This window comes from Mastomys coucha, unplaced genomic scaffold (assembly GCF_008632895.1).
Source record: "Mastomys coucha isolate ucsf_1 unplaced genomic scaffold, UCSF_Mcou_1 pScaffold22, whole genome shotgun sequence".
In the NCBI taxonomy this organism is placed as follows: Eukaryota; Metazoa; Chordata; class Mammalia; order Rodentia; family Muridae; genus Mastomys; species Mastomys coucha.
In genome coordinates this window covers 211,497,131-211,513,605 of record NW_022196905.1, presented here as the reverse complement: position 1 = coordinate 211,513,605, position 16,475 = coordinate 211,497,131, and the positions used below count along the sequence as shown (strand labels likewise).

General features: G+C 46.7%; 1 protein-coding gene across 4 annotated transcripts in view; it reads right to left on the bottom strand.

Moving 5' to 3' along the window:
• Nwd1 (NACHT and WD repeat domain containing 1) overlaps window positions 1-16,475 on the bottom strand; it is a 63,623-nt gene that overhangs the window by 18,892 nt on the left and 28,256 nt on the right. For all 4 annotated transcript variants that reach the window (XM_031340305.1, XM_031340307.1, XM_031340309.1 and 1 more), the window contains 5 exons: window positions 16,425-16,475; window positions 15,653-15,811; window positions 10,982-11,179; window positions 6,715-6,837; window positions 1,216-1,424 (listed from right to left, as the gene is read on the bottom strand). The exon at window positions 16,425-16,475 is cut by the window's right edge and continues 67 nt beyond it. In XM_031340305.1, the coding sequence (XP_031196165.1) occupies window positions 1,216-1,424; window positions 6,715-6,837; window positions 10,982-11,179; window positions 15,653-15,811; window positions 16,425-16,475 (740 nt within the window). The remainder of the gene's footprint in view (window positions 1-1,215; window positions 1,425-6,714; window positions 6,838-10,981; window positions 11,180-15,652; window positions 15,812-16,424) is intronic.

Sequence of the window (16,475 nt, the reverse complement as noted above, 5' to 3'; positions counted from 1 at the left end):
GAAAGAAAGAAAGAAAGAAAGAAAGAAAGAAAGAAAGAAAGAAAGAAAGAGAAAGAAAGAAAAGAAAGGAAAGATACTGTGGTAGCAGATACAGCACTCGCTGGGCAAGCCTGGGAACAGGCAGGTGCAGCACTGCTGCCAGCCAGCATTTGGAAGGCAAAGCCAGAGCATCACAGAGTGATGGCTAACCCATCAGACTAAGGAATAAGAGATCCTCTCAGAGTGAGGGAGACCCTGCTGTCCACTGTCACTGAAAACAGAGCTCACTGACATACGGGCTAGGCTAGCTGGTTAGTGAGACCCCAGAATCCACAGTCAGATCCACCTGTCTCTGTCCTTCAGCGATGGGGTCACAGGTCACCCTGCCACAGACAGCTTTTATGTGCTGTGAAGAACCTGCGTCGAGCTGGGCGGTGGTATCCCACGCCTTTAATCCCAGCACTTGGGAGGCAGAGGCAGGCGTATTTCTGAGTTCGAGGCCAGCCTGATCTACAGAGTGAGTTCCAGGACAGCCAAGCCTACACAGAGAAACCCTGTCTCGAAAAAAAAACAAAAAGAGAGAGAGAGAGACCCTGCATCAAGGTCCTCCAGCTTTCACAGCAACAGAGAGAGCGTCACCCTCCGAGCCACCTCCCCAGCCCATTTTGTTTGGTTTGGTTGGGTCTCTGTGTAGCAATGGCTGTCCTGGAATTCACTCTGTTAGCTGGCTTCTAGGTATGTACCAAAGCATGTGTGTATGTGTGTGTATGTGTGTGTGTGTGTGTGTGCGCGCGCATGTGCATGTGTGCAAATGTGGACATGCACTAGCACATACGCACATGTGCGTACACACATATGCAGACACACACATGCACACACAAACACCTTCACATATTGCTGTCCCCCACTGTTATCACACTCCACCCTGTGGGTTTGGAAGCTGAGTTAATGTCATCAGAGGCAGTGGCAAACCTGCTGAGGCAATGAACCAAGCCATTCACCTCAGAGCTTCTCAACAAGTCTGAGCCTACCTGCTGAGATGGGCTTGCTGCCCAAGTGCTGGAACTCTAGCCGTGTGCCACCACAACCAACTTCTCTTATGTGGCGCTATACCCCACCCTCTTGTGTGTACACATGATGTGCATGCACACACAAATGCATGCACATGCACACGCACACACACACACACACACACACTCACACTCATGCAAGGGCACACAGAACCCAGTTTGTTACCTTTGCACCAGATATCGAGTATACAACATTGTTTATCTCATCCACATGAAGGTCCCAGCTCTGGGGCTCTGTGGGATTTGGTGACCCTCCATCCAAAATGGTGACTTTCTCCTGGCCAGAGAGCAGACTCCACACACGCAGGGTACGGTCCTTTGACGCAGAGATGGCAAGAGTCCCTTGGGCAAACACTCGCACACACCTCACTTCAGCTGCAGTGGACACAGTGTGGGACAGCGGGTTAGCTGGACACAGTTTACCTGGTTTCTACCTGTGTCTCAAAAACCTAGACAACTGGGTGTGTTCCAGTGCTCAGGGGAGGCAGAGATGGGCAAATTTCTGTGAGTTCAAGGCCAGTCTGGTCTACATAGACAGTTCCAGGCCAGCCAGAGCTACCTAGGAAAAAAAAAACTTTGCCTCAAAACAAAAACAAAAACAAACAAGAAACTAAACAACTAGAGCCGGGCAAAAACAAACAAGAAACTAAACAACTAGAGCCGGGCGTTGGTGGCGCACGCCTTTAATCCCAGCACTTGGGAGGCAGAGGCAGGGGGATTTCTGAGTTGGAGGCCAGCCTGGTCTACAGAGTGATTTCCAGGACAGCCAGGGCTCTACAGAGAAACTCTGTCTCGAAAAACAAAAACAAAAACCAAAAAAGAAAGAAAGAAAAAGAAACTAAACACCTACTTCTCAACCTTTGGCTCAAGTATAACAGAAAAATCTCTAAAAATAAACAACAAACAGAAAAAAGCAAAAATATCTATCTTCTATCTCTCTATAATATATCTACATATTTTACATAATGTTCAATCTGAAATTATATACCCCACCCCGCCCCCACTGAGAGAAGCCAGAACAACAATGTGTTGGTAACTACAGCCTGCCAGGCCAGAAACTGGGACTTACTGCTCCTGCCCACTCCCATGGTGCAAATCTTTAGCCTTAGCTGGTTTCCATTGTTAGTATAAGGGCGTTGAACACAGAGCTGGGAAGAGATACTTTATTTCAGTCCATTCTCTGTGGCTGTGTTAAATAACCTGACAAACACAACTTAGGGGAGAAGAGAAGGGTTTATTCAGTTCTGGTTCCAGGTTGCAGTCCATCACGGAGGGGGAGTCAGGGGAAGATGGAAGCAGCAGTCACACACACAGTCAAGAGCAGGGAGAATAAGCCTAGGGAATGGTACTGCCCACAGTGGGTGGGTCCTCCTACCTCAAGACAATCCCTGAAGACTAACTTGATCTGGAGTCCCTCTCAGAGACTCTCTTCCCAGGTGATTCTATTGTGTCAAATTGACAAAACAAAACATCACACTGTACCATGTCATCTCCTTCACACACAGTGTTGGGGAGCATGGAGACAGTAAAAGATGGGAAATAGCAAGTGGAGAGTTTGCAGTACTTATAAATTTTTTTAAAAAAATCCATCATCATTGCATGCATGTGCATGGTATTGGGGGAGGGAATGGCATATTGCTACCATGCACGGTACATGTGGAGGTCAGAGAACTTTCTGGAGTCGTCTTCTACCTCTACATAGGTTCTGGTAATCAAACTCAGGTCACCAGGTTTTTGAGGTTTGTGAGATAAGTGCCTTTACCCGATGAGCCATTTTGCCAGCCCAAGCAGTATTTATGCCATATTTTATATCATTTAAAAAAGAATGTATCTTTATTATTACTACGGCTGATTCTTTGAAACAGGGTTGAAACAGGGTTTCTCTGTGTAGCCCTGACTGTCCTGGAACTCAGTGTACACATCAGGCTGGCCTTGAATTCAGAGACCATCATGCCTGTGCCTCCCACTACTACCCAGTGAATTTATTACTTTTTTTGTTTGTTTGTTTTGGTTTTTCGAGACAGAGTTTCTCTGTGTAGCCCTGGCTGTCCTGGAACTCACTCTGTAGACCAGGCTGGCCTCGAACTCAGAAATCTGCCTGCCTCTGCTTCTCAAGTGCTGGGATTAAAGACGAGAGCCACCACTGCCCAGCTGAATTATTCTTAAATTTTATTTTTAAATGTATGTGAATGTGGGTTTGTGCATATGGTGCTCATAGATGCCCAAAGAGGGCATTGGATTCCCAGAGATGGAGTCGCAGGTGGTTGTAAGCCTCCTGCCATGGTGTTGAGAACTGAACCCTAGTCCTCTAGAAGAACAGCAAGAGCCCCTAACCACTCAGCAATCCCTCCAGCCCCTTGATGTTATTTTTAGAATGTAAAATGGTTGCATGTTTTGGTGCAGTATGCATGAGACATTCAATAATTGCTTTGATGAATGAAGACTATCTATGGAAGATTGGTTGTGACTTGAAAGTCTCCACCCCCTGCCCCCAAAAAAATACATGTCCCTGTTGCAACAGTGTGTAGAGAAGGAACTCTCATCACTTTGGTTAGTGATGAGAGCTCATAAGGAGATTGGTGTCACAGTCACAGGAGTCAAGGTAGTTACAAGGGCCACTTGGTCCCCTTTCCTTTCTCCTGAACATCCCTTCTCCATACAATGCTGTGAGAGTTACTTTGTCAACTTAACACAACTAGACTCATCTGGGAACAAGGAGTTGTTTGTGGCCAGATCTATGGGAAACTGATGATTGCCTTAATTGCTGTGAGGAGACTTGCCCACTATGGGCAGCACCATCCCCTAGACAGAAGGTCCTGAACTGTGTAAAAGTGGGAAAAAATCAAGCTGAGCACAAGCAAGCAAGCAAGTGTGCATGAATGGATCAGGAGAGCTTGCAGCATTACTCTCTCTGCTTGCTCTGTGTGTGTGTGTGTCTGTCTGTCTGTCTGCCTCTGTCCCACTCTCTCTGTCTCTCTCTCTGTCTCACTATATCTGTCTCTTTCTCTGTCTGTCTCTGTCTTTTTCTGTCTCTCTGTCTCTATCTGTCTCTTTCTGTCTGTCTGTCTGTCTGTCTCTCTCTCTCTCTCTCTATATATATATATATATATATCTGTCTCTCTGTCTCTCTCTGTCTCTTTCTGTCTGTCTGTCTATCTGTCTCTCTCTCTCTCTGTCTCTCTTTCTCTCTCTCTGCTCTCACTATGGGTGTGACTAGCTGCCTCAAGCTCCTGCCACTGTGACTTCCCTGCAATGATGGATTGTAACCTGGAACTGTGAACCTCCCACCCTCCCCTTAGTTGAGCAGTTTTAAAATGATTATTTGGATGTATTTATTTTATTTTACGAGTATATGTGTACCATGTGTGTGCCTAGGGCCTCTGGAGGTCAGAACAGGGCATTAGATCATCTAGAACTAAAATTGTGGATGGCTGTGAGCCAAAAGCGAGGCCCTCCATAAAAGCAACAAGTGCTTCTAGCCACTGAGCCATCTCTCCAGCCACTGAGCCATCTCTACAGCCCTTGCTAGAGTATTTCATCAGAGCAACAAAACTGGGGCAAATGCTCTTCAGCATGTGATGGTGCGGCAGACGCAATGACTGTACTTTTGGATTCCCAGACTCGAGATCCATTACTCAGATAAACTTCTGTTTAAAATTACCCAGTCCATAACATTCTGTTACAGCAACAGAAAATGGATGAAGACACATTGCAAAAATGATTACAATTTTTTCTGTCCCTGATCCATGCCTTTGATGATATTATCTACTCTGTCCTTGGACCCCTGCTGTTGACAAGACAGCTTTTCAGTTCCTCCCATCAAGAGATGAACAGTCTCAGTTAAGAACACTGTGAGGTAGCCACTTGCCCATGTGACTGCAGTGGAGTATCAGGGCATGTGCCAGCCTGGCTGGGACTGGAAGAACCACTCTGCAGGGTACTAGCCCTCAAAAGACGAGGCTTGTGAGCATAAGGTGACTGCTGAGTGATGACCCCCTAAAATGGATTGTCTATATCACACACCCTCGCAGGACTCAGAGAACATCATGGGATAGGAGGAAAGACTACGAGAGCAGGAAGGAGCACTGAAGCATTGTGGGAACATTGACACTGTGAGAATGCTTTCAAGCATGACAAGACCACCCCACTCATGAGCTCAAGCAGCTGTGATTCCACTCAAGGTCTGCGTAGGACTGGAACCATCACCATCGGTCATCGAAGGGAAGAGTCCTATGTCTCTCTGAGGACTTACATGCAGTTAATGGTTGGTGGGAAGGTAGATGTTTCAGCCCGAGCCCCTGTAAATGACCCTACTGACATGCTTTGGTTCATGACCCATGACCCATGACCCACAACCCACATCCCATACCCCATGACTCATATCTCATGTCCCACAGCCCACATCCCACAAAGGAAAGCAAGGCAGGGACTGCCTAGGAAGAGAAGGAGACCAGACAGGAGAGAAAGGAGGACATGAGTGGAGAGAGGAGGTGAACATGATTCAGACATTATAGATAGCATATATGACATGTGATGCATGAGATGTTACACTGAAATACTTACTAGTTTGTTTTTAGTTTGTTTTAGGGTTTTTTTGTTTGTTTGTTTGTTTGTTTTTCGAGAAAGGGTTTCTCGGTTTCTCTGTATAGCCTTGGCTGTCCTGGAACTCTCTCTGTAGACCAGGCTGGCCTCGAACTCAGAAATCCTCCTGTCTCTGCCTCCCAAGTTCTGGGATTAAAGGCATGCGTCACCACAGCCTGGCAGTTTTTCACCTTTTTTTTTTTTGGTCTTTTTGTTATTTTGTCTTTTTTTTTTTTTTTTTTCTAGAGCTGAGGACCGAACCCAGGGCCTTACGCTTGCTAGGCAAGCGCTCTACCACTGAGCTAAATCCCCAACCCCTGCCTGGCAGATTTTTAATAGTTTATATTGTGAGCCTAGTTTTAGCCTTTTTAAATTAAAGTTTATTATTTTAGTGTGTGTGGGGCGTGTCAGAGAACAACTCACAGGAGTCGTGTCTCCTGCAGAGGTACCTCATAGCACTGCCCCCTCCCTGAAATACTGCTAAGACTTTTATGTATGTATGTGTGTATGTGTGTGTATGTATGTGTGTGTTTGTGTGTATATGTGTATGTGTATGTATGTGTATGTGTGTGTATGTCTATATGTGTGTGTGGGTGTGTGTATGTGTATGTATGTGTGTATGTGTGTGTATGTATGTGTATATATGTGTAGGTATAGGTGTGTGTATGTATGTGTATATATGTGTAGGTATAGGTGTGTGCATGTGTATGTGTGTGTTTGTGTATGTATGTATATATGTGTGTATGTGTCTGTGTATGTCTGTCTTTGTGTGTCCGCAGGTGCCTGTAGAGGCCAAAAGAAGGCCTGGGATGTCCTGGAGCTGGGGTTACAAGCAGTGTGAGCCACCTGACATGGGTGCTGGAACTGAACCTGGACACTAAGACCCCGAGCCAATCTTCCCAGCCCCTGCCTCCTAATTTCTTTAAAATAAAAATCTTGTTTGCAGCCACTGTGTGTGAGGTGAATTGTTATGCAGTTCTGACTGATGCAGAGCAAGCCCAAGAGTTTCAGTGCAAGGATATCAATGTGTGAGGGAGGAGGAACCTAGGGACAGAGTGCAGCCACCCTGTGTGTCACTGGTCACCTGTGTGTCCCATTAGAACATGGACCACCTGTTGTTCCTCCACGTCCCACACGACCATGGCACCATCCTGGGTGCCCACCACCAGGAGTTTCTCTTCCAGGCTCCATGCTATGGCGGTGATGCCTGAAGACACACAGAGGTTACAGTGAGGACCTGGATGCTCACAGCTGTGGCCTCAGCCAGAGTCTGTAAGATCCCATTTATAAACAGGAAAAACAAGGTACAAACAGACCCAGGGGCCATCCTGAAGTCACACAGCCAGAAAGGACAGAGACTTTAGAAGGAAGGACCAGACACTGCCTACACCATGAATTTTTCTATGTAATTAAAGACTTCTTTTTACTTTAAAGTGCTTCTGTGTCTGTGTCTCTGTGTATGTCTCAGTGTGTGTGTATGTCTCTGTGTGTCTCTGTGTATGTCTCAGTGTATCTCTGTGTGTGTTTCTGTGTCTATCTCTCTGTATATGTATCTTTGTGTGTGTCTCTCTCTGTGTGTTTCTGTATCTGTCTCTGTGTGTGTCTGTGTGTTTCTGTGTGTATCTGTGTGTATGTGTCTGTCTGTGTGTGTCTGTGTGTGTGTCTGTGTCTCTCTGTGTGTATCTCTTTGTGTGTCTGTGAGTCTCTTTGTGTGTTTGTGTGTCTTTGTGTGTGTGTCTTTGTGTGTGTGTCTGTGTATGTGTCTGTGTATGTCTCTGTGTATGTTCATCTGTGTCTGTGTGTGTTTGTGTATGCCTGTGTGTTTGTCTCTGTGTGTCTCCCTATGTGTGTGTGTTTGTGTGTCTCTGCATGTGTGTGTGTGTGTGTGTGTGTGTGTGTGTGTGTGTGTAGATCAGAGGAAAACTTGCAGGAGTAAGTCATCTCCTTCCATCATGTGGGTTCCTAGGATCAGACCCAGGTCATCGGGTTTGGTGAGAAGCCTCTCACCAGCCCAGCCTGTGATGAGCAAGGGGACTAGGAGGTAGTGCAGTGACTGGAGTTTGGATCCCAAAGCCCATGTACATCCAGGCACAGTAGGATGAACATATGTACCCCAGGACAGGAGATGCGATGGAATCTTGATGGCCACTAGACTGCAGTACGGGGCAGCGAACAGGAGAGACACGGCCTCAATCAAAGCGGAAGGCAGGCTGGAGCGATAGCTTAGTGATCTAGAATTCCTACTAACTTTGCAGAGGACCAGGGTTTAGTTCCAGACACCCATGAGGTGCCTTCTATCTGTCTGTACATATATGCAATGCATGCATTTGGACAGACACATAAAATAAACACGGTAAAAGGTGAGGACCCACACTGAGGTTCTCCTCTAGCAGCTCAGGAAGCTGGGGAGATGGTGTCCATGTGCTCTTGCCTGATGAAAGGCTCAAAACCTCCTCTAAACCTAGCTCTAGGGAATCTGATGCCCTCTGTGGCCTCTGGTGGCACTACACTCACATGCACATTCATAGACACACAGGAGACTGAAGCAGGAGGATGATCATGAGCTCAAAGCCAACCTGGGCTATGAAGTGCTTTTCAGGCTAGCCTGAGACACCAAGGGAGACCTCTTCTAGACAGACAGCCTCCTTGCCAGCTGTCCCAGGAGGTAAGAGTTCTTCCCATGAGCCTGGCCACCTGAGCTTCATCCCGGGACCATCTTAAGGCTGAAGAATACAGCCCACTCTGCAATGTCATCCTCAGCATCATGGTCTGTAATATGTGTAAACACACACACAAGCATGTACATGCACACATGTATACACAGACATGCACAGACATGGACATATGCACATACATGCATACACACACACACACACACACACACACACACACACAAAGAAGAAGAGGAGAAGAGGAAGAAAGTGAAGATTGTTAATAGTTTAGGCAAACAATCTCACCTCAGTGGATTTTGGTTAAAATGTTGCTGAACCGAGAGGTACCCGGTTAGCCTTAGATAACACCAGCCCATGACCTAGAAGGATGGCTTAGTGCAGCTAAGCATGTGGACCAGAGTCTGGATCCCCAGAACCCATGTAAACACAGCAGAGCCAAGGTCCCTGGAGGAAGCTATGTAGCTAGAATAGCTGTAGTGGTGAGTTTGGGGTTCAACTGGGGGACTCTGTCTCAATGAATAAGGTACGGAGTAATTGAGAAAGAACCTAAGGGGGACCTAAAGGACCCCTGTGCCAAAACCAAGCAGGCAGTCACCAGACAGACGTGCAGGTAAAACACACATTCACATGAAGATAAAATGAATGAGTTCTAAAAAGAAAAGAGAAACTCATCATGCAGAAATCAGACTTTTCTGAATGCCATCGAGTCCTTTCCTTCTTCATGCCTCAGTTTCCCCAGATGTGAAGGGATGATTGGTGGGGACTGTTAAGTCACAGTTGGCCCAATTATACAAACTCTTACTTTCTTTATTTCATTGTTTTTCCTTTTTCATCTCATGTACTCAAGGTTACTGTGTGATCTTGGAAACATTAACTCACATTTTATTTCTACTTAAACAAGTCAGGAAACAGAAGCCCAGGGTAGGCAGCCTCCTCAATCCCTGACATGACAAGAGGAAGCCCACAAAGCACAGATGCATCCCTGTCCCAGACATGATAGAAAGCCTCTCAGTGGTGACATTCCCTGACTATACCACGGCAGACATCATTAATCCATCACTGCATCTCAGAGTCACCTGTGACTGTATTCATAGCCATTTTGTCTTCTTCATTTAGTGAGAAAGCCCCAAAGCTTGTGTGTTTTTATCTAAGCACAATCTCCAGAACAGAGAGAGAGAGAGAGCCAGAGACAGAAACAGAGACAAGAGACAGAAATTATACCAATGCTCACATGAGGAAACTATTTTCTCACAGCCTTACAGTTGGAGATGTCCTAGTACTAGACATAAGAGTAGAAACAAGTTCTTTTAGGTGGTGCCCCTAAAAGGAAGAGACCTACTGTCCAGTCCTCTCTCCCCTTCTCCCTGGTTCAAATGTCACCATGACAGTAAGGGCTACAGCAGTCATCACTGGCCAATAAGACGCACAGTGAAAGCATACCGGGCAAGTAGACTCAAAGAGTCCTAGTTCTGTAACACCATAAGGACGGATGACAGAGTCTTCTCACTAGCCCCCCTCTAGAGCAGTGTCCTTAGCCCTGTGCAGCTGCTGAGTCATTTCCTCTCTGGCTTTTGAGCAGTCAGAATTTCTGTTGTGGAGAGAAGCTGCCTGGGGCATCAGATGGCCAGAGCTGGAGCCTGGAGCCCTGGGATGTGTGTGGATCTCACGATGGCTGAGAGATAATGTGTATGGACAAAGGAAAGGAGGGAGAAGGAGGAGGGGAGGCCAGTGGGGAAGTGGAGAGATAAAGCTCTGCAGGGGTTCCAGGGTCAGTTGCTAAGCGGCTGTGAGTAATGAGAGGAAGGGGCAGGGCGGGACTGGCTTAGTAAGGGACGTGTGGAGTGATGTCAGTTGTAATGTAAGAATAGACATAGGGTGGCTGAAGAGACGGCCTAGAGGCTAAGAGCACTTGCTCTTCCAGAGGACCTGGGTTCAGTTCTCCACACGCGTGCACACACACACACACACACACACACACACACACACACACACACACAGATGGAGAATTTTAAAAAGAAATTTTAAAAATTTTAAAAAGAAAATGTCTTAGAAAACCAATAACTATCAGGCAGCTGGGTGGATAATGAGTGAAAGATTGGATGGAGGGAAGGAACGATAGGTGGGTGGGTGGATGAATGGATGTGTGGATCAATGGGGCTTAATGAACAAATACACCAATAGATGCATGAGTGAGCAAAATTCCTCTGCTGGGGTATGGGTGGATAAGTGGATGACTAGACTTACATAAATATGGATGGATGGTAAGTGGATCAACGGATAGATAAAGTTGGTGGGTGGATGAACAGATTGTGTGTGGAGAGGTAGGTGATGGGTGGAAGGTAAAAGGATATGTATGGGTGTGGGTAGATAGTGCCTGAGTTGCACGGAAGGGAACGTATGGTAACACAGCTGTGTCAGAACTCAAGTCCTGTGGAACTCTGCAGCCAGCAACTCTCTAGGACAAAAACCTCAGAGGCAGGAGTCTGCCAGCTCCAGGATCATTAGCAGTATTTACAGCAACAAACTACAGTCCCAGGGGACACACAAAGCCGAGTCAGCATGAGGCAGCAAGGGAAGGTCCCAGAGGGGAGTCCCGGAAAGCAGCCCCAAATATCTGGCATCTGGGCCCCTGAGTATGCAGTGAGCTGGTGTGGGTTTTGTAATGTTGGGGACACTCACCTTTGTGACACCCAGTGAGAGTAGCTTGGAGAGGTCCACCAGGTGGCTGCAGGAATCCTGCCAGGGGCACCAGCATCGGGTGGGGGCAGGCACGGAACCAGCTCTGGGCTTGCTGGCACAGCTGTCCAATCATTGCTGGATGCGACGTCGCAAAGAAAAGGAGTCTAGCCAGGAGCTCGGTGTATAGGACGCTCTTCTCTGCAACAAAAGGAGGTGTCACTGTCCGGCTGAGCCTCCTCATACCAATGAGCCCCAACTCTTTTTCTTTTTTTAAAGATTTATTTATTTTTTATATGTGAGTACACTGTAGCTGTCTTCAGACACACCAGAAGAGGGTGTCAGATCTCATTACAGATGGTTGTGGGACACCATGTGGTTGCTGGGATTTGAACTCAGGACCCTTGGGAGGCAGAGGCAGATGGATTTCTGAGTTCAAGGCCAGCCTGGTCTACAGAGTGAGTTCCAGGACAGCCAGGGCTACACAGAGAAACCCTGTCTCAGAAAACAAAACAAAACAAAACAAAACAAAAAAAGAGCTCAAAGCCAGCTGGAGAGATGGCTCAGAGGTTAAGGGTACTGACTGCGCTGGGCGGTGGTGGCTCACGCCTTTAATCCCAGCACTTGGGAGGCAGAGGCAGGTGGATTTCTAAGTTCGAGGCCAGCCTGGTCTACAGAGTGAATTCCAGGACAGCCAAGGCTACACAGAGAAACCCTGTCTCGAAAAAAAACAAAAAAAACAAAAACAAAACAAAAAAAAAAAAGAGTACTGATTGCTCTTCCGAAGGTCCTGAGTTCAAATCCCAGCAACCACATGGTGGCTCACAACCTTCCGTAATGAGATCTGACAGCCTGTTCGGTGTGTCTGAAGTCAGCTACAGTGTACTTAGGTATAATAATAGAGCTCAAGGCTAGGTCAATAGCACGACCCTGACTGAAAAGCAACAGAGGCTAGAGATCCTGCTCAGGGAATAAATGTGCTTGCTGTCTAGCCTGATGTCCTGAGTTCGATACCCAGGACCCACAAGATATAAGGAGAGAGCCAACTCCCTCATACTGTTCTCCAACTTTCACACTCGAGTGGCTGACCATGCACGTGCACACACAAACAAAACATTTTTTATATGGAGGGGACTTGAGAGAAAATTCTCAATGGTTAAGAGGTTCAGGTGATTCACAATCGCCTATAACTCAAACTCCAGGGATCCAACTCCTCTATCCTGCATGGGCACCTAAACATACAAATAAAAATACAAACAAACAAACAAGGAGGATCAGAACTGGCTCCCTGAAAGCTACAAGGTTGCTTGCAGGGCGGCCATGCTGGAGGAGAAATGCACTGGGAATGTGCTGCCTGCAGTGCCCTCTGGTGGTGATATCTGTTATCTCCATCTGCTGCTGGGTGGTAAAATGAAGGAGCTTTTGCAAAGTCCTTGCTGAGGGTGTATCGTGGGGGATGGCTCAGTAGGTAGCATGCTCCCCCAACATGCACAAAGCTTTGGGCTCCATCCCCAGCATCACATAAAGCAAAACTAGTAGTACATCCCTGTCATCCCAGCACTTGGGAAGTGGCAGCAAGTGGATCAGGAGTTCAAAGTCCAGCCTGGGACACAGGAGACCGTGTCTCAAACAATTTATAGGAAGTATGTAGAGCCTTCAAATTCAGGAAGAGAGCCCAAAAGTAATCTAAGAGGAAGGACTCTGGACCTGTGGAGGGAGATAGGGAGTGAAGGTTTCACAGGGAGGGTGGAGGGAGGGTCATAATGGGGTTGCACAGCTATGGTGTGGGCCTAATGCCACAGAGGGTCTAAACAACCTGGATGGTGGCTCAGTTGGTAAGTGGTGGCCTTACAAGAATCAGGATTTAAGTTTGATCTTCAGAACCCAGGCAAAAGCCCAGCCTGCTAATGTGCACTGTAACCTGAGAGGCAGAGACAAACAGATCCCTAGCACTCTATGGCCATCAAAGACACACCTGACACACACAGACACACACCACACACACACACACACACACACACCACACACCCATCAAACACATGCACCAGACATACACATCAAACACATCACACACACACACACCAGACACACCCATCAAACACACACACCACACACACATCACACACACATCGCACACCACACACGCATCACACGTACATATCAGATATATACAAACACATACATAAGACTTACCCATCAGACACACACACCACACACACCATACACATATTAGACACACACTACACACATATACTACACACACACTACACCCATCAGACACACACACAATACATACACCAGACACACTGCACACACATACATAAACATACATACACAGACCACACACACACACACATATCAGACAAATATGGGGGACAAAGATATCCACAGAACACACCTGACACACCCACACCTATTTGACATATGCATAGAACACACCCAGAGGTGTGGTTTACCAAACTCTAAGATTACCAATTCTTCTTTGAATTGTTTGAATTCTTTACATTACATTTTGCTTTTTTTTTTTTCTTGTGTGCATGTGTGGCAGTTGATGGAGAACCTGTGGGAATCACTTCTCTTCCCAGCACATGGGTCCCAGGACTGAACTCAGGTCCTCAGGCTTGCTACAAGAGCCTTTATGTAATGAGCCACGTACTTTTTGAGATCAAGTCTCTCACTGAGCCAGCTTGAGTTACACAGTGAGACTCTGTCTTGAAGGAAGGAAAGACAATCTTCATAGAACATTTGCTTTTCTCCTCTGTGTGTACACATATGTGTGCATATGTGTGTGGTTTGTTCAAGCAGGGTCTCACACCATAGCTCAGGCTATGTAATCCAGGCTAGCATTGAATTTGCAATAGTTCTCCAGCCTCAGGTTCCTGAGTTCTAGGAAAGCAGGTGCATTGCCCCAGCTGCCTACAGTGATTATTTTATATGTGTTGTATACGTATGTGTACTCTCTTATGTATGCCCCGTGTGTATGTGTATGCATGTTTGTATGTGTGTGTGCTTATCTGCACGTGTTATTATGCATATGTGTGTATGCTTGTGTGTACATGCTCATATTGAAAAGGAAAATTAAGTTTGAGGCCTGTGCTGGCTAATAAAAAATTACAAGCCTGAGAAAAACACCATAGATCAAGCTCGGGCATGTCCAGACAGGCAGGCCTGAACAAAAAACAAGATGTTAAAACATTCTGACAACTAACAGGTCAAAAAGATATAGAAGAGAAAGCATGCAAGGACATGTCTAGGTGGGCCCTAGCACGCAAGGACATGTCTGGGCAAATGACCCAACTGAGTAATGGGCCATCTAGTCCTCTTAGATATGGTTCGAGGTCAGCCAGATGCTCTGTTGACTCAGATTAGCAAAAACCTTAGGAATTCCTGCTCTGATCTGCACGTACTATAGCTGATATTTGAATTAGCCAATCATGTATAACTATGCTGATTCCTTTGTTCCCTCAGACCTTTTTCCTATATAAACCCCTAACCCCTGAGCCTCATCATCGATTCCTCTGTCTCCCTTGTGTGAGATACGTGTCGACCCAGAGCTCCGAAATTAAACTGCCTCTTGTGTTTATATCAAGACGGTCTCTCATGTTTCCTTGGGTGCACGTCCTCCCGAGATTTGAGTGGGGGTCTCCCCACAGGGGTCTTACAATATGTGCATGTTTGCATGCGTGTGTGTGCATGCTTATGTGAGCCTTGTGTGTGTGCACGTTCAAGTCTGCATTCACATGCCTGCATGTGTACATGCTCATGTGTTCATTTTTGTATACTCATGTGTGTGCATACACATGTGTATGCTGTCAGTAATCACCATCAGGTGTCTTTTTTATCCACTCTCCACATGGTATGAGGGTCTCACTGACCTCAGAGCTCACAAGTCCAGCTGGACTCACTGGCCAGCAGATTCTCTGATCCTCCTGCCTCTACCCAACACAGAGCACGGGAGATCTGCAGCACCCCAGTGGCTTCTTAATTGCATGCTGGGGATCTAAGGGCAAGACAGCCCGCTCTCATGGCCAGCACTTGGTTAACTGAGCCATCTTCCTGCAATTCTCCTTCTTTTTTGGATTTTATCCATTAAAAATCCTTTGGGAGGCAGAGGCAGGTGGATCTTTGTGAGTTCAAGGCCAGCCTGGTGTACAGAGTGAGTTCCAGGACAGCCAGGGCTCCACAGAGAAACCTTGTCTTGAAAAACAAACAGCAAAAGCAAAATCCACGTGACTTATTTTGTCTCCTGTTATTAAGTCTTGACACAATTCCCTTCATTCCCCTGAAATACTTCCTGCCTAGATCTGTCTAAAGAAAAATGCAGGTCCAGAGGGAGGGATAGCATTGGTTTTTCAGGCTTTGTTCCAAAGTTCTTCCTGGCTGCATTCCAAATCCTACAATTTAGTTTTGAAGGAGGCTTTATGGAGTTAAACAAGAAAGTGACATTGTGGGTGGATGGAGACAGACACATATAGATGTGTGAATGGAAGGTTTGGGGATCAATGGGTAGATGGGTAGATGGATAGACAGGTGGATGAATGGGTGGATGGGCAGATGCATGAATGATTGACAGATGGATATGTAGGTTGGTGAAAAATCAACTTGTAGTCACCTGGGAAGAATGTGTTTCTAGAGACAAGTGCACAACATAGCCTGTCAGGCCAGGACACTCACCCAGGCCCCGGAGCTCCACGGCAGGGCGGCACAGCTGGATGGCTTCTCTGACCAGATCGACCTCAGGAGAGTCCATGTGAGGGGCACACATGTCAAAATCATCCAGCAGGTCCTCAATGCCCCCAGAGATGCCCCGACAGGAGATCCAATTCATGTTCCCTGTGGAGGACAAAGAGTAGATCATTCCGAGAGCTGAAGAACAGCCATCCTGTCTTCCTGGGCTCTTAAACTCAGCATTTCTGGCACTGGGGCTGATAGTTCTCTGTGGTACACACTGAGCTGTGGTTGCTGTAACATGGAGCCTTGACCAGGACTCTACCCCTGATGCTGCCAGCAACCTCTGCCTGCAGTATGACTCTCAGAAATGTGTTCAGGATTTGTCAAGTGTCTTCTGAGTAAGAATATCTGTTGTTTGAAAATGGACAGTGGGTGGCAAAATAGGTGGATGGAACAGATACGTAGATAGACTGAGAGGTGGGCAGGTTGATGAATAGATGAATGGACAAATGGATGAGAGATAGATGGGTGGAAGAATTGGTGGATGGAGGTTGGTACTAAAGGGAAAACTACAGAGTTAAACCAGTAAAGTTGTGGCAGATAGATGAATGGATAGATAAATGGACATATGGATGGATGGATGGATGGATGGATGGATGGATGGATGGACATATGGATGGATGGATGGATGGATGGATGGATGGATGGATGGATGATGAGTAGATAGGTAGGTGAGGCCTCTAAGGCCCGCATGGCCTCTGTCATGGCCCCTTACCCAGAACCTCCTGCTTCAATTCCTCCAAGCGGCCTGCATGCAGCAGATGGA